This window comes from Gavia stellata, chromosome 28, assembly GCF_030936135.1.
Source record: "Gavia stellata isolate bGavSte3 chromosome 28, bGavSte3.hap2, whole genome shotgun sequence".
Taxonomy (NCBI): Eukaryota; Metazoa; Chordata; class Aves; order Gaviiformes; family Gaviidae; genus Gavia; species Gavia stellata.
Window position 1 is genome coordinate 1,829,328 of NC_082621.1, and position 21,100 is coordinate 1,850,427.

At 57.6% G+C, this 21,100-nt stretch overlaps 1 protein-coding gene across 1 annotated transcript in view; it reads right to left on the reverse strand.

Annotated features, from left to right (window-relative positions):
• Positions 1-2,070: 2,070 nt before the first annotated feature.
• The window catches only part of LASP1 (LIM and SH3 protein 1), a 34,636-nt gene continuing 15,606 nt past the window's right edge, over positions 2,071-21,100 (reverse strand). The window contains exons 3-7 of the mRNA XM_059830349.1: positions 16,737-16,821; positions 9,112-9,219; positions 5,538-5,694; positions 5,294-5,391; positions 2,071-4,946 (exon numbers count right to left, since the gene is read on the reverse strand). Coding sequence (XP_059686332.1) covers positions 4,773-4,946; positions 5,294-5,391; positions 5,538-5,694; positions 9,112-9,219; positions 16,737-16,821 — 622 coding nt within the window. The 3' untranslated portion in view covers positions 2,071-4,772. The remainder of the gene's footprint in view (positions 4,947-5,293; positions 5,392-5,537; positions 5,695-9,111; positions 9,220-16,736; positions 16,822-21,100) is intronic.

The window sequence follows — 21,100 nt, forward strand, 5'->3', positions numbered from 1 at the left end:
AGCTGGGCCCGAGAGCTGCCGGAGACCCAGCGATGGTGACGGGTGGGAGTGGCAGCGTGTGCAAGCACAGGCAGCGGCAGCACCCCCCCTTTGCCCGGCACAGGGGGGACACCCCCCCTTTTGCCACCTTTAAAATGATGCAACCGGGATCCCTTCTTGCTTCTCCCCGAAGGTTGTTTTTTTTCCTCTCCCTCTCAGGAACAAAAGCCACAAGTTCATGCTGCAGCACCGTAAAAGGCAGGGAGCAGCTTTTCCAAAGGGGAAGGGGTTGATGAACCCAGCAGGGAGAAACCAGCCGCCGCACAACAGCCGGTGCACGTTTCAGCAGGCGAGGTGGCCTGATTTATAAAATAAACCCCGGTGCCCTCCTTCCAGCCCTGAGCAGGAAACAGCTGCACTGGTGCTGTCAGCTCGGCTGCCTCGGCCAGGCAGAGGGAGCAGCAGCCAAAGACAACAGCATTAAAAACAAAACCAGCCCCTCTCCCCCCTCTTCCCGGACACGTTTCTTCCCAGAAATTAAAGCCTGGTGGGACGAGGAGCAGCCGGCTCACCTGGACGGTGCTTTGATTGCGAGGCTGATGCTGAGGCGCATCTTCCCCAGCATCGCTCTAGAGCATGTAAATGATGTAGGAGAGGATCACCAGGCCGATGATGGCGAAAAACATCAGGATGAAAATATCCAGCATGGTGAGCGAGGAGCCGGTGGGGCAGGAGCTGCCGGGCTCCCCGCGGCGTGGAAAGGGGACACTCGGCAGAGAGCCGCCGCTTCGCTCGCCAGCCCCCGCGGCTCAGCGGCTGCGTCCTCCCCTCCCAGCCGGAGCATGGCTCGCTCTGCTCAGGATGGAGAGATGATGCCGGAGCTGACAGAGACGCTTTCCAGCAGGCAGGCGGAAAATAAAGGGATAAACACCCGCGGTCAGATGGGACTTCAGCCTCGCACGGGCGGAGGAGCGCTCGCTCAGCCCAGACCTGCGAGCAAGGCTCCTGGGAGGCACCGTCTGCCTGCAGGAGGGTTGCTTTGCCCCTGCTTCTTCCTACCCAAACTGCTGCCCAGCTTATGGGGGTGCTTATGGTGATGCGACCCCCTGTTTGCAGCTGGGAAAGGGCTCATCCTAAGGGAAAACAGCAAAAATCAGCTTTGGCCATCGCAAAGCCGTGTCGATCAGCCGGGAACTCTCACCTTTGAGAGTCTGGTACTCCTGAGGTGCTGCAGCATCCTTCGCTTTCCATGTCACACCACCTGCTTCAGTACAGTTTAAAGCAGTACGGTTTTAAGTGAGCAGCAACAGCCAGGGAGCCTTTCTATTTTAATTTTTTTGTCTAGTGCTGTTGATGCAAGTAACGTCCTTCTCCGCACACCTTCAAGATTTTCTTTTCCCACTGCTGAACGCTGTAGTTGTTGAAAATCCCACCCTGAGAGGCTGCAGCGGCCAAGCTAAGCCGTCACCAGCCGCTCTCCGAGCACGAGGGCTGGCTGGAGGTGGGAGGACTCGGCTGTTGCAGTGCTGCATCCCCAGCGAGGTCGGGTGAAGCCGGGACCTGGTGCCCATGCTGTGCTGCCCACAGGAAAGCTGACCACTTCCCTGGGTGGGTCCGCTCTCCGGAGCAGCCGCTGGCACCTGAACCCCAGCAGATCCCAGAGCCATGTTGTAACCGGCGTTTGGCCTTCGGCAGCAAGACCCCGAAGTGGGTCAGGAAGTGGGGAGGCATCGCCTGTGCCTCCGCCCCGCTCTCTGCGAGGAATTCGCCAACCTGGCTCATGGCTGAATTTCGAGGCTGATGTCCCAGGTACCAGTGGCCACAGCACATTGTCCAGACAGGCTGCAGCGGGACTCCGAGTGCTTCAAGCACATCCCTTGGCTTCAAGCTATGCCAAGAGCAAGGAACAAGCCAAGAAGCTGCATCCCAGGTCGATTCCCAGGGATGCCGGCATTTCCCAGTCCCAGGGGAGCCAGGCAGAGATGAGGACCCCGGCTCCAGCAGCCTCCCCCAGCCCCGAGATCCCCACCACATCCCAAGGGAGCAGGAAAATGGCCAGAAAAGTGACCGCAATCAAAGCCAGCACAATCGGCAGGTAAAAATTATACTTTTATTTTTAATTCGAGTAAACCGGGAAAAGAATCGGTTGGTTTGTTCCATTCGATGGTTCGGTTAAAAAGGCCAAATAATGTTTTTTATCGGCGGGTGCTCAACCCGACAGGAAGGAGTACACAAGGACAAACCCCAATCAAGCGATGGATCCAGAAGAAAACACGTTCTAAGCTCAGCACTGAGACGCAACCGGGGAAGCTGGGATGGACGAGGTCTATTTTACACATGATGAGAAGCAATTTAGCCTTTAATTTTTCCTTTTTTTTTTACTATTTTATTTATTTATTTATTTTAAATACAGGTTTAGGTGCTTTTCAGCTACGAAAAAAGGCAAAAAAGTGCATAAGTCAAGAGAAAAGGCAGAAATCAAGCAGTAAGAGGTTTGTTTCCCATGGCAGGGGAGAAGGGGCAGGGCGTGGGACAATGGTTTCAAGGTAGCATTAAAAAAAGGTCTGTATACCAAAACGTAATTGCCTGTGTTATTTGGTCCATTAAAAAACGGTTTATTCACATTGATACTCCCCCCCCGTTCCCAGACAAGAACGTGAGTAAGAAGAGGATTAGCAGGGAGACACAGACTCCCCGCTGCCCCCCCTCCCCTGCTCTTGTGCTCGCTTGTTTTAGCACCAACCGGGATTCCCATCCCGGGAAGCCCATCCCGGCTGCTTCTGGGGTCTCATTTTCACCCCAAGGTGACAACAGTGCCAGGAGTCCCCATCACTCTGCCCCTTCCCGTTGCAGCCGGCCGGGGAACGAGCCAGGAGCAAAACGCTCCCCTCTCCCCGGCTCATGCCCTCCCGGGGGGTCTCTGCCCTGCCAGGACCCCCCTCCCCACAGAACAGCATTTGCTCCAGCACCCCCCGACTCCGGTCACCCCAACCCCAGCACCGTCCATGATCCAGCCCTGCAGCCCCGCGTGCTTTGAGATAGGGGACTGCAAGCGCAAGGCAGTGGGATCCTCTCCCCCGTCCACGAGACTGTCCCCAAGGATGTGTCCCCCAGGAGAGCCACAAAATGTCTCAACTCAGCCACTTTGGTCCCTAGATTCCCTCTTTTCCTTTGGGAATAGCAAAGGTGGCAGCTTCCCCTTGGAAGCACGCTGGCCCCACGGTGCAGCGCAGCCAAAGCCCTGAGCAGCCCGGCAAGGGGACGGTCTCCTCCGGCTGCCTGGTCTCTGCGGTCCGGGCTGACCCGGGGCTGTGAGTGGGCACAGGGCAGCAGGAGCACCGGAGGCAGCACGAAGGCATCACCACTGCCCCGATGTTCAGCTTCCGTGACCTGGGAGAAGAGCATCCCACTGCCGCCCTCCCCGCACAAGCTTCCAGTTATACCTGCCCCTGTCCAGCTCCAGGACCTTCGGAGCCCAAAAGAGAAGGGGACAGGGATGTGCTTTGAGGTTTTGGTCCGTGACACAATCCCGTTGCTGGGGACCAACGAGAGGTGCAGGGTGGCTTGGGGTGCCAAATCCCAGCCTCTGCCACTCAAGACCCAGCTGCCAGAGGGGACAGTCACCTGGGACAGTCCCCAGCGTGGTGGCAGAGGGGGAGGATCTTTCACTCGTGGCTCAGAAGAGGCACAGGGAGGGGGGCTGATCCTGCCAGCTCCCCAGACCATCTACCCAGTGGGTGGAGGGCTCAGGAGGGTCCCAAAAGCCCTGCAGCAGCAACAGAAAAGCAGGAAGATTCTGGGGGAATCTGGGGAGCGACCGCGGCTAAGAGAGAAAGAGGCTGCCCCAACACGTGGGGCCCAGGGGACCCCCAGACCCCAGCCCAAAGAGAGAAAGCCGGAGCTGCAGGGTGATGTGAGGTCTCGGTGTCGCAGTGCTCCCCCCCAGCACGGAGGAGTGGGGAGCCCGGCCCATCTCCAGCCCTCGAGCAGGAGCCTCCAGGCGAAGCAAGGCTGCGGCTACTACTCCTTTACCTGCACTGGCACAGCCCCGGCTCGGCCCCGGAGGGACCGGGGAGGCAGAACGAGGCAGCCAGAGCCCGAGGCAGAAGGAGCGAGAGCCACTTCCAGGGCTGCCCAGAGCAGCCACTCTGAATCCCAAGGAGAAAGAATTTGAACTGTGAATGTTTTTCTGTTTTGAGGACTGAAGGGAGCGAAGCCTGAATGGAAACACTGCACAGAGGAGTCGGGAGAAGCAACAGGACGAGCCAGAGCCAGAGCGGTGCAGGGTGGAGGCTGCCGGCCCAACGCTCCCGTCAGCCCAGGGCAGCCCTCGGGATGAGCATCCCTCACCTCGTCCACACAGACATCGCTGCCCATCCCTGCCAGAGCGGGCGGAATTTGGTCCTAATAGATGGTCTCCTCCCTTTGCCGGGCTCCTGGAAACTCCGGCTGCTTCCCCCGGCCAGGAAATGCTGGAGCACCTGGGAGGGCTAGAGAGGAGGGAGACCGAAGAAGAGGGAAAGCTGCGGCGGTTTGGTCTCTCGAGCCCCCAACATCCCTTGCAGACAGTCCCTCAGTCCCGACAGAGCTAGAACAAAGCTAAATTGGCAAGAGAAACTGGAGGCGGCTGCAGAAACACAGAGTAACCGAGATGTCAGGACACGGCTCCGGTGGAACACACGGGATAAGGGATGCTGGGGCAGAGAGAGAGACACACGCACACACACACACACACGGGCCGGCGCGGGCTGGGGGCTCGGCTGTCAGCCACGCGCCCCGTCCCCTCCTGCAGCTCAGATGGCCTCCACGTAGTTGGCAGGGAGCATGCCTGTGTCGCCCGTGCGCTCCACCGTGCCGTACATCCATCCGTCGTCGATCTGCTGCACGTTGATGATGGTGTCACCATCCTGGAAGGAGACCTCGTCTTCATCAGCCGCGTTGTAATCGTAGACAGCACGGAAACGCTTCTGTGGGGAGAGGGGGGTCAGCAGGCACGGACCCTCCCTGTGCCCTGCCCCAGACGGGCAGAGCTGCCATCCACGGGGGGGGCCCAGGGCAAGGAGCCCCGCCGAGCTCCACGCAAGAGCCAGATCCAGGAGGTTTTCACCCGACACAGGGATGCTGGTGCCAGCGATAGCTGTGGCAAGCAGAAGCCAGGGACCCAGCATTACACCCAGCAGCCCCTTCAAAACTGCTCTTCCCCTGCATGGTCTGCAGGAGCGGGGAGCAAGCGGAGCAAACCCTAACCCCCGGGCGGTGGAAACCGGGGGGCCGGTGTGGGCGCGGGCGCTGCGAGCCCTTGGGCTGTACTCACCCCCGCTCCAGAAGGAGCGTTGCGCTGCGTAGAGGCTGGTGCCGCGGGCTCCTTGTAGCCGTAGGACTGAGATGGCGGCTGCTGCTGCTGCTGGTAGACTAGGGGGGCAAAGATGGGTCCGTTAGCCGGAGCTGGGACGTGGGGGATGCGCAAAGCCCCTCGCAAAGAAGAGCCGGCTGCTGCCCCAGCAAGCACAGGGCCATGCACCGGCGCAGGCTGCAAAGCCCGCAGCCCCGCACCTTACCTGGGTTGCTGGGTTGGACGTGATGAGACGGCTGATGCTGCTGCTCTGCCGGTCTCCGGTAATTGGTGCTCTCCTGGGAGTTCCTGCGCTCCAGCTCAGCACCCTCGCTGGGACTCGGGCCCATCCTGCTCCTCTCAAACTCTTCATGGTATTTTATCTACAGCGACAGGAGGGGAAGGAGAGGTCAGAGCGCAGCCGGGACAGCTCTGCAGTGCCGGCCACGAGGCTGAGCCCAGATCCCAGCAACGGCAGCAGCTCCTGCAGCCCTTCAGCACCAGCATCGTCCATCACCTCGTCCCAGCTCATTTCTTTTTGCCACCGTGGACTCAGTATCAGCCATCCGCAGCCTCCCCAGCAGTCCCAGTGGGGTTCTTCCCAACCCATCTCCCCAGGGACGTTTGCTCAGACCCGTTTGTGGCACAGAAAGGAGGAGGTTTAAGTGTCCTATGGGTGGGATATGCAATTTTTTCGGGCGTGGATGAGATTCAAGACCAGGCTCCCAAGCCCGCAGGCTGCAGGAGCACGGAGCAAAAGAACCTTTAGGAAGTCCCCCCTGCACGCACCCAGCCAACTCCCCAGCCCACGGCCGGGTGCAACGGGCGCCGTGGAGGTACCGCTCCAACACCTACCCCCAGATTTCCCTTTAACTAAAGCGTGAGAGGGCTTTGGGGTATTTTGTTGCAGGAGACTCAAAGCAGAAACACACCAGCTGCATCGGACCGAGCCTTTCCCTGCAGCCAGCACAAAGAGGGCCCCCCCACCCCGCAGCGGGCAGGAGGGAAGGGTTAACCCAGCCGCCTGGGTGTGGGTGTAAAAATTAATAGCCACTTGTGTTAATGAATGCATTGCCATCGGAAAGCACCTGGAGCCCATTTGTCTGCTGGTTAAACAGTTATTTACTGAAGGGCACTACAGCAGGCTCCCTGCGCAGGCAGGAGGCAGAGCCCGGAGCAGAGCCACCCTCCCGGGAAGGAGAACACCCCGAGGGCAGCACCCCGCTCCCCGAGCCTGCGCAGGGAGAGCCGCAGGAGAGAGGCTGAGGCTTTGCTCAGCTCCGTTGCCAGGAGTGTTTCCCCATGTGCAGGACCGTATCGGCACCCTCCACCAAGGGTGGTTTGGGGCACCTCTGTGCTGCGGAGGCGTTCACGCCCCACTGAGCGCTGCCACGCTGGGCAGCCCCCTTTGCTGCCCGTGTGCCTGCCCAGCTGCACCCTTGGGAGCGAAGCACTCCCTGCTGAGCCAGGCTTTCTGCAGGGAGTGGGGCTGTTTCTGCATCTCTATTAAGTGGGTCACTGCAACCCCAGGCTGGCAGCCAGATGCCCACGGGGAAGCTGCTGAAAACTGCTCCTGTGGCCGAGGGAGAGCGAAGGGGGCTGAGCAGAGGGACACGGGCTGGTCTCATCTCTCTGCTGTGTTATTTAATGCCCTGAAACCTCCACAGATTCTCTCTCTCAAAAAAAAAAAAGAGTAGTGCTTTCTATAACAAAGACCACAGCCCCGCTCCACGGCAGGGAAGCTGTGCTCATCGCCTGCCAGCTCAGAGCCCACTGAGAAGCTGTCCCCAGGGAAAATCTTCCAGCCAGGTCCGTTTCCCAAGCGGGAAGCCTTCCCCAGCCCTCGCTGTCCTGGGGTTTGGTGTGCAGATAACATCCCGCAGCTCCCCCAGGAGAGCTCAGTACTTGCCAGAGAACTGCACAATGGGATCAGAAGAGGGAATAAACAGCCTCCTCCCGCCCTGCTGGGCATTCTCCTGTCTGTGTATGTGTGTGAGCTCCTGCGCGTGTGCCAGCTCCCACTGCAGGCGCAGGCAGCGTCCTCCCTCTCCCTGCATTCCTGCAAGCCCAGACCCTCTTCCCCTGGACACCCCAGGGAAGCAAACAGCAGCTCCCAAGCCAGGGGCTTTGTCCCCGAGATAGGGATGCTTAAGGATGGAACAGCTCCAAGACAGGCTTTCACTACATCTCGCATCGCCTCGGCTGTAGGGTCTCTGGCTCACACCCCTGCAGCACCCCAAAGCATTGGGGTTTTCTCACCCGTGGGCTCAGCCGGCGAGAGCAGCGCCGGGCACTGCGGAGCTCAGGGCTGGGAGAAGCTCATGGCTGGGAGAAGCTCACGGCTGGGAGAAGCTCACGGCTGGGAGAAGCTCACGGCTGGGAGAAGCTCGCAGAAGCCGCCTGTCGAGTGGACACCCGAGAGTTTTCTCACGTAAAGCTGTGCTCCAGGGCTGGGTTTACTGGCCAGGGAGAAACCGGCCTTCCCAGCCCTGCCAGGGTTTCGAAAGAGCTCCTGGTGCTTTGATAAGGGACACTCATGACTTTCTCTAGCGGCTAAAGGTTAATTAACTCCCTGCGCTCTGCTAAGGCAGAGGCTACTGCGGGCTCCCGCGCCACGCCGCCTGGGAGCGCGGGGTCGAGTTGGGGAGGGGACAGATATACCCCACCCAGCGCTGCAGCTATACGTGCAAGCGTGCATCCTCCTCCTTCACCATGGCAACACACAGATGTCCACGTCTGCCACGCACCGCACCACCGGCACCTGGACATGGACGGAGGCTGCTGGGTGGAGCACAAGCTGCCAGGCCAGCTGGCACTGAACTTGGGCATGGTTTTAGTATAACTTTCAGAAATGGAAGAGCTGGGTCTCTTGCAGACACAGGACAGAGCTCTCCTTCCAGAAGGTCAAGGGAGGACAGAGATGCGGCTGTGCACAGCCCCCAGGAACCCCTCCACCTCGGCACCGAGGCAGGAGGGAAGCTGCGCACGGCCAAGGGAACTCGAGGAGCTCCCTGCAAGGCTGCTCTGGTGCAGCGGCCACCGCAAGATGTGGGCTGTAGGTAGGAAAGCGGGTGACACTGCCTGTCCTACCCTCGGGGCTGGTGACAGCAGGTGGAGGGACCCCAGGGACTGCGCACAGCCTTGGCACGAACCAAGAGCAGCAGCTGCAGCAAACACTCCCGACAGCCGGATGGCTGGAAAGGGCTTTGCAGGAGTCAGGAGGGGTCAAGGCAAGCGGAGCCGGGCAGAGGACAGTCACAGCTGCAAAGGGACAGGAGGAAGAGGTGTGCCTTTGGCCGGGGTTTCCACACACAGACACAAACCAGAGAGAGCACAAAAGGCACTGGAGTCCCTCAGGGGGAACAGCGCGGGGCTGGCCCCAGCGAGCCGGGACCCCACAGTGCCACCAGGCAGTGGGTTACGGTGACAACCAGGGGTGGATGGGACTGCCCCGGTCCACATCTGCCCCACCAAATACCACTCTCTGCTGCTCCCCTCCTTGCTTCTCACAATCAACATGAACTTGAACACCTTAGGAGAAGCAAAGGGCTCGGATACCCCTCTGGATCAAGCTGCAGCGTCTGCCAGCGCGGAAGAGCCGGGAGAGGTGCAAGAGGGTCAGAAGATGCCCAGGAAAACGGGTTGGAGAATTAACGCTGCCAGGCTTCCAAGATGCTGCAGCCTCACGTGCTCGTTAGCAGCCGTCAGAGCACGGGTCCGCTTGGGCAGAGCCCCCCCAGCCTCCTCCGGCGGGAGGAAGGTCACGGCAATATCACACACAGAGATTAGAAGCTACTCACGTTGCTGATCTGATCCTGCGTCTTTTTGATTCTCTGCAGCTCCGGGGTGTCAGCCACCACACTGAAGCCTTTTCCCTTGTTCTTCTCAAACTCCTCCTTGTAGCGAATCTGGGTACAAGCAAGAAAAAAACCAAACAGATTTAGACCCATGTGCTTCGTGAGATGCAGCAGCTTTCTAACAGGGCCTCTGCCTCGCTCAGGAGACCCCCTAATGTATCCAGTAATAGCAAAATGGGGTATTGCCAAGAGCTGAAACACACAAACAGCTTCCTATGCATCTGCTGATCTTGATTCTCTTTCAGCAGGGGCTGGAGTAACTCGGATTTACTTTGAATTTCCTGTGGGCTACCAGTGCGCTCAAGTCACGTACCACGGAGCAGCTGACCCGTGGCAAGCTGCCTGCCTGAGAGCCCCGCGGATTGTGAGAGCTACACCCGGACCAGAGCGTTTCCACGTCTGGGGACATTCAGCCGCCCCGGGAAGGAATACACCCAGGAAGACCATAACGAAACCAGAGCATGGAGGCTGACAAAACACAAGCATCCTCATTTCTGTTTGCCAGACACTGACATCAGCATCCCTTCCCTTTACACCCAGGAGCTGAAAAGTCCTGATTTTCCTTGTTTTTTCTTTTTATTTTTTTTTAATATAGCTCTACCCAGCTTTAAGACCGGGCTTTCCAGCTCTCCCAGGAGGGAGCTAACACAGCACACAACCACAGCCCAGATGTGCTCGGCAGCCTCGGCTCCGGGGGCTGCTGGTCCCGGTCCCCGGTCCCAGCTGGCCCCGCTCTGCGCAGGACCGCTGCTCCCACCCAGGTCACCCAGAAGCAGAAGCAGCTTCTGCGGAGGCTGAAACCCAACGGCTGACTTGACGGCTCCAACAGGGAAGGAAACGGTGCCCAGCTGCCCGGCCCACCCCGGCACAGCGGCTTTGCTGACTTTCAGATCTGAGCAGCCAGAAAGACACCCCATTTTCACGAGGGGGGAAAGCAGACGTGCAGAGAGACGCCCTGACCTCCTCCATCCTCTCTGCGGGGATCTGGCCCTGCACTGATGGCTGTCAGGAGCTGCCTCTGCCCGTTTGGGGAGGAAAGAGCCTTAAGGGGCTCTGTCTTGTTGCAGCCTACAAACGTGCAGCCAAAGCTGCCCTTCCCAGGGACTGACCTCCCCGGAGCTCACCTCGTGCACTGCAGACAGTTGTACATTGTCACTAAAATGAAAAGGTCACCACTGACTCTCACGCAAGCAGATTAAACCTCTGGGCCCCCGTGCAACCAGCACAGACAGAGAGAGCAGCCTGGCTCCGTGTGTGCAACGTGGGGCCGATGCTCACCCCCTCGGGCTGGCAGGAGGCTGCGGGCAGGGGACAGAGGTGCCGGCGGTGGGACAGGCAGAGCAGGAGCCACTTTTGATGGAGCAGGATGGGAGTGCAGCCGATGCATCGCTCCCTCCCGCTCCTGCAGCAGGGAAACGCTCACCCAAGCACAGGGGCCAGACACGTGTGCCTCGCCAGCACCGGCAGCTTCCCGTAACCCTTCCCGACCCGCAGCCGGACGGCAGCCTGCCAGACGGACGGTCGGGAAGCCGGGCTGGCCCTGCAAAGAAAGAGCTTGCAGGATGAGGACTGTGCTTGCAGATCAGCGCCGTGCCGAGACAAAGCTCGGAGGCAGAGAACCGGCAGCATGGCGGGGGAGGCGGAATAAAGCTGATTTCTCCCCGACACACGCTCCTACAGAGACACTCCTTCAGACCTCACATATTTGCCTCCCATCCAGACGGCACGTCCAGCTGGGCCTGGAAACACCTTTCAGGAAAGGCTGCCAAACATTTTAGAATATCTTCTGGAGGAGCCAAGACACACCTCTGCTGCCATCTGGGCTCTCCCCTGGCTCCAGCACGGGACCTGGCACAGCAGGCAGGGGCAGGCAGCATCTGGCCACGCCGACGTGCCCGGGTCAGGCCCCTCCAGCGCTGGAGCCAGCCAGGGCTGCGGGCACGCAGCACACCGTGGAGCAGCTCCTGCCTCCTCTCTGGTCCAGAACGACGCAGGAAACAAGCGATTTCCAGGGGGAAATGAGACATCGCCGTTTCCATTTTGCTCAGGCCAGCTCTGGGCTTCCCAGCCGCGGCTGACCCTGCCCGGAGCCTGCGCCAGCTCAGGAGCCGCCCTGCCCGCGGCTCGGAGGGTTTTCTCTGGAGAAGGAGGGGATGCAGACACCAGCTCTGCAACGGGCACACGGGAGAGCTCGCCGCTGGCTGCATGGGTTAGTGGGGCCGATACCCCAGAGCTCGGTGCTCTGCGGGCAAACACAACATTTCCTCTTCCTAGCCGGCAAACCAGGAGAAACGCAAGCTTTGAAAGCACGTCGGAGCCCTTACCACTTCTTCGCAGCCACAGGGTATCACGGAAACGCCTAGATAGACGGCATGATCTACGAGTCACGTTAGATCTCTGACACGACAGTAGAAAGCAAAGGCTTAATGAACCAGGCTGCAGCGTCCACCCTGGGAGGATATTAATACAACCAAGATGCCAAAGCACATCAGAGGAACACGAGAGACCAATTTCAAGGCAGAAGCCTCCTTTTGCTTGAAGCAATAAGGGAGAGAAAAAAACTTTCGCTGGCTGGATTAAAGAACGTATCTTGAACATCACCAGGACGGGGCAGCCTCGAGGTGTTAACTATTCCGCACGAGGAACCAAAGGTTAACAGAGCAGCGACATAAAACCTATGACACACACCCGGACAGGGGATCAGGAGGGGGTGAGTCAGCCCCACGAGCCGCTCTCCAGAGCAACAGCCCCAGTTTGCTCAGCCGCAGCGACAGGCGGGCAGAGAGGCTGTGTTTGTCCTTCATCTGCTCTGCTTCAATAAAGGCTGTTTTCCTCCAGAGCTCTGCAGCCTGGGCGTGGGATGCCGGCCCCGCCGTTGTGCTTGGAGATGCTGCTCAGAAGAGGGTTTATCCCACAGCATCCTGCTCAGCGGCCCTGAGGAGGGGGCACCGGGCACCAGCTGCAAATGCACAAGTTGATGAGCTTTAAAGAAATCCAGGCTAGAAAAACAGTCACCAAGTGAGAAGCTAATCACTAAGCAGTTCCTTTAATAAGTTCTGTATTTTTACCCTCCTAAATCCCATCCCCTCCATCTTCCTCTCTTTTTTACCCCTCTAACTTTCAGGATACAGGAACTTGGCCCTAAAAAACTGCTGTACAGGGATGCTTGACTGCGGGGGGGGGGCTGATCCAGGAGTCATGGGGGGAAGAGGCTGGTCCCTGGGGGCAGATCTAATCCAAAACACACATCCAAGGCTGGTTCTCCCAGCGTGTTGGGGTTCCTGCACCCCAGCATGCCTGGCCATGGAAATCAGAGCATGGCATGAGCATCGGGGTGATGCTGGGAGGAAGCAAGGGAGGCTGCGAGGCAGACACTGTGCTCAGCACAGGGGAATTGCAATTTAACAGGATCCACGGCCCTTCCTGGCTTCGGCACAGGAGTGGCCAGGTCCTGCCGGGCTGCAGCCATCGCCGGGGCTGAGCGAGAAGGCCGGAAAGGAGGGAGGAAGCGTTCAGACAAGGCGCCTTTCAGCTTCTCCCTGCCCTTATATGGGCACCCGGTTGCGCAGGCAGGAGTCTGGCAGGAGTCTGGTAGGCAGCGCTGGGTGGGGAGAGGCGTTCTGCGACCCCCGGCCATGGAGGAATCCCGCTTGCAGCACAGGCTGCCCTTAGAGAGGCACGAATCCTTGCTCCTGCCACGCTCCCGGGGTCCTGCTCCCTTTGCTCCCTCGGAAACTTGAGTGCAGGTGACCCTGGGTGATAAGGAGGGACAGAAATGCACGGTGCGGTACGTCCTGCTGTGCTTTCACCGGGCACGTGAGCGCTGCCGGGAACCAGCTCAGCGCTGCGCAAGGGGCTGTAGAGAGCCATCGCTCCTGCCAACCCACATACCCACTCCCGTCGCTCTGGCTCGTAGCTGCCTTTCATCCACGCGCTGTGTTAAAGAGCCGAACAATGCAGACAGTGCCGTATCCACACCTCATCCCGTAATAATAAAATGGGATCCACAATTCATTTCCCCAGAGAAATAGTTCCCTCCATGATAGGAAGGAATGCGACAACGCGTGCATCCATGTGTTATCTGAAGGGAGCCGGAGAACGGCCCTTCGCACATTATAACCCCTTGCAGGTCTCAGCTCAAGCACATCAAACCCTCCTTGCGCCCACGACCTCGATGTCACCGACAGCAGCTCCCTGCGGGGACAGACGCAGGGCTGCAGGAGGGACGGGAGACGGGTACCTGCCTCCCACACCACGGGACCCTCCACCCTCCGGCAGGAAGGGCTGTGCCCAAAAACACCCATTTTAAGAGTTTGAAAGAGGAGCCACAGGACGGGAACCTGCAATTTTCTTGCCACACGTGGGCTGTAAGAGAAGGCTGCAGGCGTAAAAGCTGTCACTTTGGAGACCCATTTAGCCGCACATCTACCAGTGACCGGAACAGGAGACGCCTTCTCAGCAGACACAAATAGCGGAGGCATTGGGAGCGACATGAAACCGCTCCAGCTTGGCACGCAGGTGCCCCATCACCACGTCCCCGCGCACGGCACAGCCGCCAGCAGCGGCTCCAGTGAACCACCGGCTTTTCCAGTCACACCAGGGAGGACAGGGAGTGTATTTTTGGTGGGAGGAAATAAAAGATGAGCCTCCTCAGGGTCATCCTCAAGGACAACAGCTCTCCAACCCCACAGGAGCCTGGTTCCAGAGGAACGGGCAAAATGACTGGGGAGCATTGCTCCCATCGCCCGGGAACGACCCTCCAGCAGTTGGAAATCCCTCGCAGAGGACACGGACCCAGCGATCTCCCTTCTCCTGTTGCAGGTCCCAGCCACAGCTTCTCCAGAGGGACGTGCGCTCAGGGAAGCCTCGCACCGAGGACCAAATGCTCATTCACAGTTGAGTTTGGCTGGCAAATACAAGCTTGAAGGCAAAATGCCACTGCTCACATAACCCTGATCTTACTCCACAGGGGATTTTTACTGCTTGACCCACATGCAGAGCTCTGCCTGTCCCAGCAGCGTTAGCCAGGACGCACTTTTTTTGGTGGCACCTGAACCGGCAAACGGTAGCGCAGAAGCCCTCCTACCAGGCTGTCATCACTGCAAAGCGGAGCCAGCGAGCCCTTCTCCACAAGCCTTTCCCTGTCTCAGCTAACAGCTCCCGTTCTTTCGGTTAATTTGCAAGACCGTGACCCCTTCTGCCTGCTCTGGAAGGGCTGAAGTGACCTATTCCCATCCCCAGGGGCTTGCTCAGCTCCTGCAGTTATTAAGGGATTGTCAATAAACCGGAGCAGCTGCTAGTGTTTTAGGTATAGCACTTCAAGAAATACAAATGTTTGGTGCTTGGAAAATAGGAGCCTCCCTTTGTAGGCAGAACAAAGGCAGAGAGGAATTAAGATCTTATCTGAAGTATGTTTAGGATCTATTCTCCCCAGGGCTCTGGGCGCTTCAGCCTGGCAGTTTCCACCTGGTTCAGCTTTGCCACCTCCCTCCCACTGCTCTGGCATCCCTCCCAGCCAGCACCACCCCCAGCAGCCTCTTCTCCCTCCCGCTTGCAGAAGTCCTACTTTGCAGCTCATCCTGGTGTGAAACCAGCACCGAAAAGCTGGGGTGCCGGTGCCTGGCAGGCTGGAAGACCCTGTCTGCACCCCAGCCCTTCTTGTGACACCTTCACATGCAACCAAGAGCGCAGAAGGCTCTTACAGCTCGGTGCTATCCCAGCTCCGGTCCCCAAAGCCCAGGAGACCACCAGGAGCTGGGCACGGCTGCTTCTCTCCCCGGGGACAGAGGTCCTGTGGTGTTTGAGTTGCAGTGACCAACTTCTGGAGGTGCAGGCTGGAAAGAACGAAGACACCCCCTCCCCTGCAAGGCGGCTGGCTCTGCCTCCAGCCACCTCCCGCACACCACAAGGAGATGAAAGTCCCAACCAGCTACAGAAAAGCCCAGGCAGCGGAGCACTCTCCCTCCCCAGGGTCTCCTTTAATAAGCAACAACTAATGAAGAGCCTGAATTCATCGTAAGAACAGCACTGGAGACTCCAGACTGCTCGGTACAGCATTATCTCGATTGTTACCATGGAAAAGCAACTGTGTCCCCTTAACAGCTCTATGAAACACAAAGCCAGCCCCAGGCTGAGCTCTAGCTCTAAGCTTGAGCCAAGCTGCGCTTGTGCAAGCCAGGGAGCTGTTGGGCAACTTGCTCTGAGGAAGAGACCTTACAAAAGGCGAGGTTTCAAAACTCGGGTGCTGGCTGCATGGGCACCACCAGCTCTATCTGCCAACAGGTGAGGTCCTGAGGCTCTCCCTCCTCCTCCTCCTCCTCCGGTGGGATGCATTCCCAGGCAATCTGCTTGTCAGCTCCTGGCACTCTCCGGCTAATGGGAAGGAGAAGGAAGGAAGGTCACAGCATCCTTCACAGCACAGCAGGGAGAGGAGTGCACTGATCCCAAAAAATGACTGCTCACCCCGAAAACATCACTACGGCAAATCCTGTGCTGTCCTCCCTCCCCCCAGGACCAACGCTGCTACAACGCTGAGCTGAGCCAGCATGCCCTGCTGACAACAGTCTGGGCAGTCTTTTTGCCCCTTTTCAAAGGAAAAAAAGAAATTAAATAGATTCCCAGAACAGTTGCCACATCCTGTGTTCTCCTGAGAGACGCTGACTCAAGCCAAAATTGCCGCTGGATGCATTTTCTTCCAGCGCAGCATACTCTGAGCACACGCCTGCAGTTCTGTGACATTGAAGCTCACGACAACGGTTCAGGGCATTGTCCCAAGACGCTTCAACACAGCAGAGCAAAGTCCCACGAAGAAGGGTCACCCACCAAAGCTGCCTATTTCTGTGCTAGTCTTGCCCTTCCAGCTATTTCTCTGCAAAACTGATGCTCACATTTCCGTTCTCAGTGTTTCGGAGTAGGAGGAGGAAACCAGGGATTGCTCCTTGGCCCACCCATGGGACCAAGAGCCAAGCAGTTCCCACTGCATCGTCAGGAGATATTGGTGCGAGAACCCAGCCCACAGCCGTGCGACAAGGCTGGGGACTTTTGCTGATCCAGGGACACCTTCGGGGTATAAAACAGGACACGTCTGGACAACACCCTTCTCAAACAGGCTCTTCTCTTCCCACTAGAGAGAGAAATCCTTATCTGTGCCAGTCGTTATCCCTTCTATCTGTTTATTTCTGCTTGCCAGAGCTTTCAAGCCCTACAAGATTTGGGTTTACCTGAAATACTCGCCCAGAGAGTCAACGCCTGTCCAGATGAGGCCGTTTGCCATTTCACCTGATTATACTGCTGGGTGGGAGTAAGGAAAAGATAAACTGGTGCAAGGCATGGGCTGGGAGAGGTGGACTGCCTGCCGGACCCTTCCCACCTCCGGGACATCACAGCAGTCACGGATGGAGGGAAGAGCAAACACAGCTGAGACGGGTGAGACCTAAGAGGAGGGACCCGCGCCCCAAACCCCCCTCTCCCTCCTTTCTGCGAGGGCGTAGGAAAGCACCAGAGCACGGGAGAATGTAGGGCGATGGGGCAAAATACGGCGGCCCCGGGCGAGAGACCCGCGCGCTTACCTGGCTCTGAAGCTCACTCTGCTGCTTTAGACGCAAGTTCTCGGGAGTGTCTGCCACCATAGTGAAGGACTGCTTCGGGTAGTGTCTGGGGAGAGAAGGGAGATCGTTAGTCATGGTGTTCCCACGGGAACATCACCACGCTCGCTGCCCTCTCCCTCCGCCCCACCACCAGCAGCCCCCAGGAGATCCGGGTGCTTCGGCCCCGCTGCAGAGCGGCACGGCGAGCGCGACCAGGGCTGCGGACACACCGGCACGCGGGTTCAGCAGGAGCCATTTGGGATGACGGGATTTCTCACCGTGCATGCTCACCTGCGCCTGACACCTTCCCCAGCAGATACACGTTTCTCACTGGGTTCTCTCCCGATCTCAATACATTAACTTCAGTTTTGCCAGAAAAGGGAAAGGGAGGGTTTTTTCCCAGGGGACAAAGCCACACCAGGCTTGTGCCTGTCTGATTTCTGGAGAGACCTTCACACATCTTCAATGTTTCATTAAACAGTCCTCAGAGTAACGTTAGTCCAAGTAAATGCTGCTAACGCTCTGGTTTGCAATGACTCTGCCTGTTTCAGCTGTGAAGGGTCAGAGGGGAGCGGGGTGGTTTCACTTGCTTATTTTACCGCAGTTCCAGCCACGCAAGCCTCACGTTATGGTTTCCTGGTACTGCAGAATATCACAACCCTGGCATAAACCATGTCAGCATCACCGTGCCCATCTTGGGGCACAGGCTGCACTACTTATCTGCACCAGTTCAACATGTTCAGCAAATCCTTAGGACATGCCCGGAATGGGAGTGTAAAGCAGGGCACCTCCATCGTGATCTGGCTACAAGCCAGCAGCTACTGTTCTGAAATGCCATATAGCAGTTTCTGAAAGTGCATGCAGCCTTTGCTATAGACAACATAAATTAACAGTTAGAACAACTCAGCTACTGGGAGAAAGTCAATACCTAATCCTAAAGCTGGAGGCTGCTACAAGCGCCATCCAAGCAGACGGGTGAACTTCATGTGGCCATTCCCACCTCCAAGAGACACGGAAAACAGCAAGAGGCAAATCGCTGCCGTGACAGGGTATGTTCAGCGTGCAAACCCCTCCAGCTGGGCTTGACCAGACCCCGATGGCAGTTATTACCAGAGTCTCTCACGCTGCCAAGAAGTGGCAGGGTCAGTCCCAACACCATGAAGCTTTACCACTCAGGTCCTGGTCCTTCACTCAGGGTCAGCTATGTGCTGCACCGCAGAGGATGCTCTCGCCCATGGCCAGATCCAGTCCCGAGAGCCACCCTCGCCGTATCTGGAGCACTACACATGGTGCAGAGGAAACAGTTTGCAAAAGGAACGTTTCCAGACTGCTCAGCACCAGCCACTGTGGAGGCAAAGCCCTCCGTGCACAACGCTCCCCAGGAAATGCCCAGAGAGGAAATCTGACACTGAACAGATGGTAACTGCTCTCATGGGATGGCAAAGAAACCAAAGACACCCCACGGCAGCACTTCAGGTTTATAATGCAGAGAGCAAGAAGGGGAAAACTTCCTTTTGAAAGGGCCAGAGGTTTCTTTTTGACAAGAGTTAAAGCAGGACGCCCAAAGTCAGTGGCAGAAAGATTGCACCATTTTAGGGAAGTTACTGCCTGGCACAGGCGAGCGGGTGGGAGGCACGGAGACAGCACCAGCATCACCCCCGGTTCACGCTGAACACACACGGCATCAGGGCACCACGTCATGCTGCAGCTCAGTTTCACTTTCAAATGCATGCAAGAACTTGGATAAGTTCTTCTGCAAAGCCAGGCAATCCGACTGTCCCCGCACCATAGCTCTTAAGCGACCAGGGCTAAGCAGTCCACTGAAAACAGACGGCAGACTGGGAGGTCTCGCTCACCCTCAGGGATCCGAAGGCTTTGAGCACAACGCTGATCCCAGTTTCAGGGCTATAACTCAAGACTGTGCAGCCTCCACTTCCCACGTCTCCGTCCATGTAGCCCAACTGCTGTCTGAACCAAGCTCTCCCAATGGCTACACAGCAAACTACGGGATAGCCGCAGCTCCTGTCCCTTCCCAGTCTGCATGAAACAGGTCTTTGTGGGTCTGCAGAAGCCCCTGGGCTGTGCTTTGGGAGCTTGTGTGCTCCAGCAGTAGCAATTATCTATTTACAGAACCAGCATTAGCACCTCTGCCCAAGGCTAATCGAAGTGTGGTCAGATGAGCAGAAAGCCAGCTGCGTGTGGAGGAGGCTGCTTGAAAGCTGCTGCCTTAGAGCAGTGCTGTCGGAACGGGACAGCAACAGATCGGCAACCACAGACCTGCATGAGCAGCACATACCTCAGTAAAGCAGCGATGCAGGAAACGCCAGAATAAAAATAGCTGCCTCAGCCTCACTGAAAAAATAAAAGAGAACCCCCCCCTACACACAGAGAAACCAAACAATGCAGATGTGGTTTGCAGAAAGGGGAAAAAGACAACTCAGCAAGCAGCAGCTCGCTGCCTGCTCCCCTCCCCAGCCCTGCAGGGCACAGCACGGCAGGGGAACCCACCCTCCAGCCAGCTTCCCAAAAAAATACACCACCTCCTCCCTGCTCCGGGTCCTGTCCTGCTGGACATCACCTGCTGCCATGTCCCATCATCGCCATCCCAGCTGCCTGCTGCTCCGGGGAGGTGGGAGTTAACAGCAGGGTCCCAGAGGGGTGGGCAGGCATCCCAGGAGCATCCGATGGGCATCGGCTGTCAGAGCCCAGCCAGCCCTCATCCTCACCAGCGTGGGGGGGAGCAGAGGACAGAGCTGTACCCACACCTGATAAGCCTAATTTAACCCTCCACAGCCCCCCAAAGATGCAGCAATAAAATTGAGAAGGACAAGAATCAGGTTTTTAGACAAACAGATCACCAACTGCTTGAAGGATATAGTTTAATCTCTGTTTAGATTAATCTGATTAGAGGGGATATAATACACTGTGTGTTCAGGCTCCGTTCCCCACTACCTTCGGGCACTGGTATGTCAAGGCTTTGCACTGGGATACACCATCAAGGCAGATGTTTCACCAAGCTACTGCCTGCGGCATGCTGCAGAGAAATTCCTGCATTAAGACTCCGGTAATGATAAAATCTGATCCTCCAGGAGGGTCCCGCGCTCACCAGGACATGGGGTGGACACCACACCGCAGAACTGGGCACGGGTTTGCTGTTTATTTAAGCGCTCTTGACATTTTGGCCAGTTTCTGCTCTCCCAGCAGCGGGTACCACTGGAGTGTGGATGTCCCGGCGGGTGCTATCCCGACCCACCTCTCCGCCGGACGCTTTGGCAAAGGCTCAACTACTGCCACCGCTGCGGAGCTGCACCGGTGAGTGACATTTTAGAAGCAGCATGAGACACATTAGGACCAAATCCACCCCAGGTGCTGCCTGCTGCCAGCAGAGATGAACAGCCTGGGGGGCTGGCGAGGGAGGGGCTCAGTCGAAATTAAATTGGCCTGGGGTGAGCAAAGATTGCTCCTGTAAAGGCTGCTGCGGTCACACTAGTCGCTGGTTAATGCACTCATACCTTAAGGAGACAGCACGGAGGGAAGCGGGCCCTTTTGTCACTGCAACGATGACAAAAATCCTTCTTAGCCGCCACCAGGCTTCGGTGGCCAAGGCAGCACATGCCAAAGGAGGCTGCGTTTAACAGCCCTTGCTCACCTCAGCTGCTCGCGGGGACGACTCCTTTCCCCTTCCGAAGAGGCAGCACGTGTTACGGCTACGGGGAGGCTGTTAGCTGCGGGGCAGAGTCAGGAGCAGAGACCATCAGCAGGAGATGGGCATTTTGTTTTGGTCCAAACCCAGGTGCCATTAGGCAGCTGCTAGGGGAGCTGGGGCTTAATTAACAGTAGTGCTAATCCAGTAAGTGCACTACCTCAGCTTACAGGGGCACGAGAGGACAGTCTTGAGACTTGTCTCTTGTTTTACCCGGGTTACCGCTCGCATCCTGGAGCCCCTTCCTGAGTTTCTTGGAAGTCACCGCCTGACTCATACCAAGGTCAAAGAAAACAAAGCCACCTTTTAAATACAAGCAGCTCAAAACCCCAAAGCCCTCCCTGATCACTAATTCTCCATGTGCAAATCATGTCTGGAAGGCAACAAGCTACGCAGACCACCCCCAGACCTGCCGTGAGGATGGGAGCAGAGCTCTGTCCCAGTCCTATGAGAAAAAGCCAAGGGCCACTGTGCAGGGTCTTTGCAAATCCAGAGGATTTTTCCTGCTGCCCAGCAGCAGCTTTTGCAGAGATCCACAATTTTAACAGCCCCATCCCCTGAAGGGCACAGGGATGGAGGGCTGCACGCAGCCCCCAGGCTGGCAGGAAAGCCACAGAGTGAGACATACGGCTCCCGTGAAGGG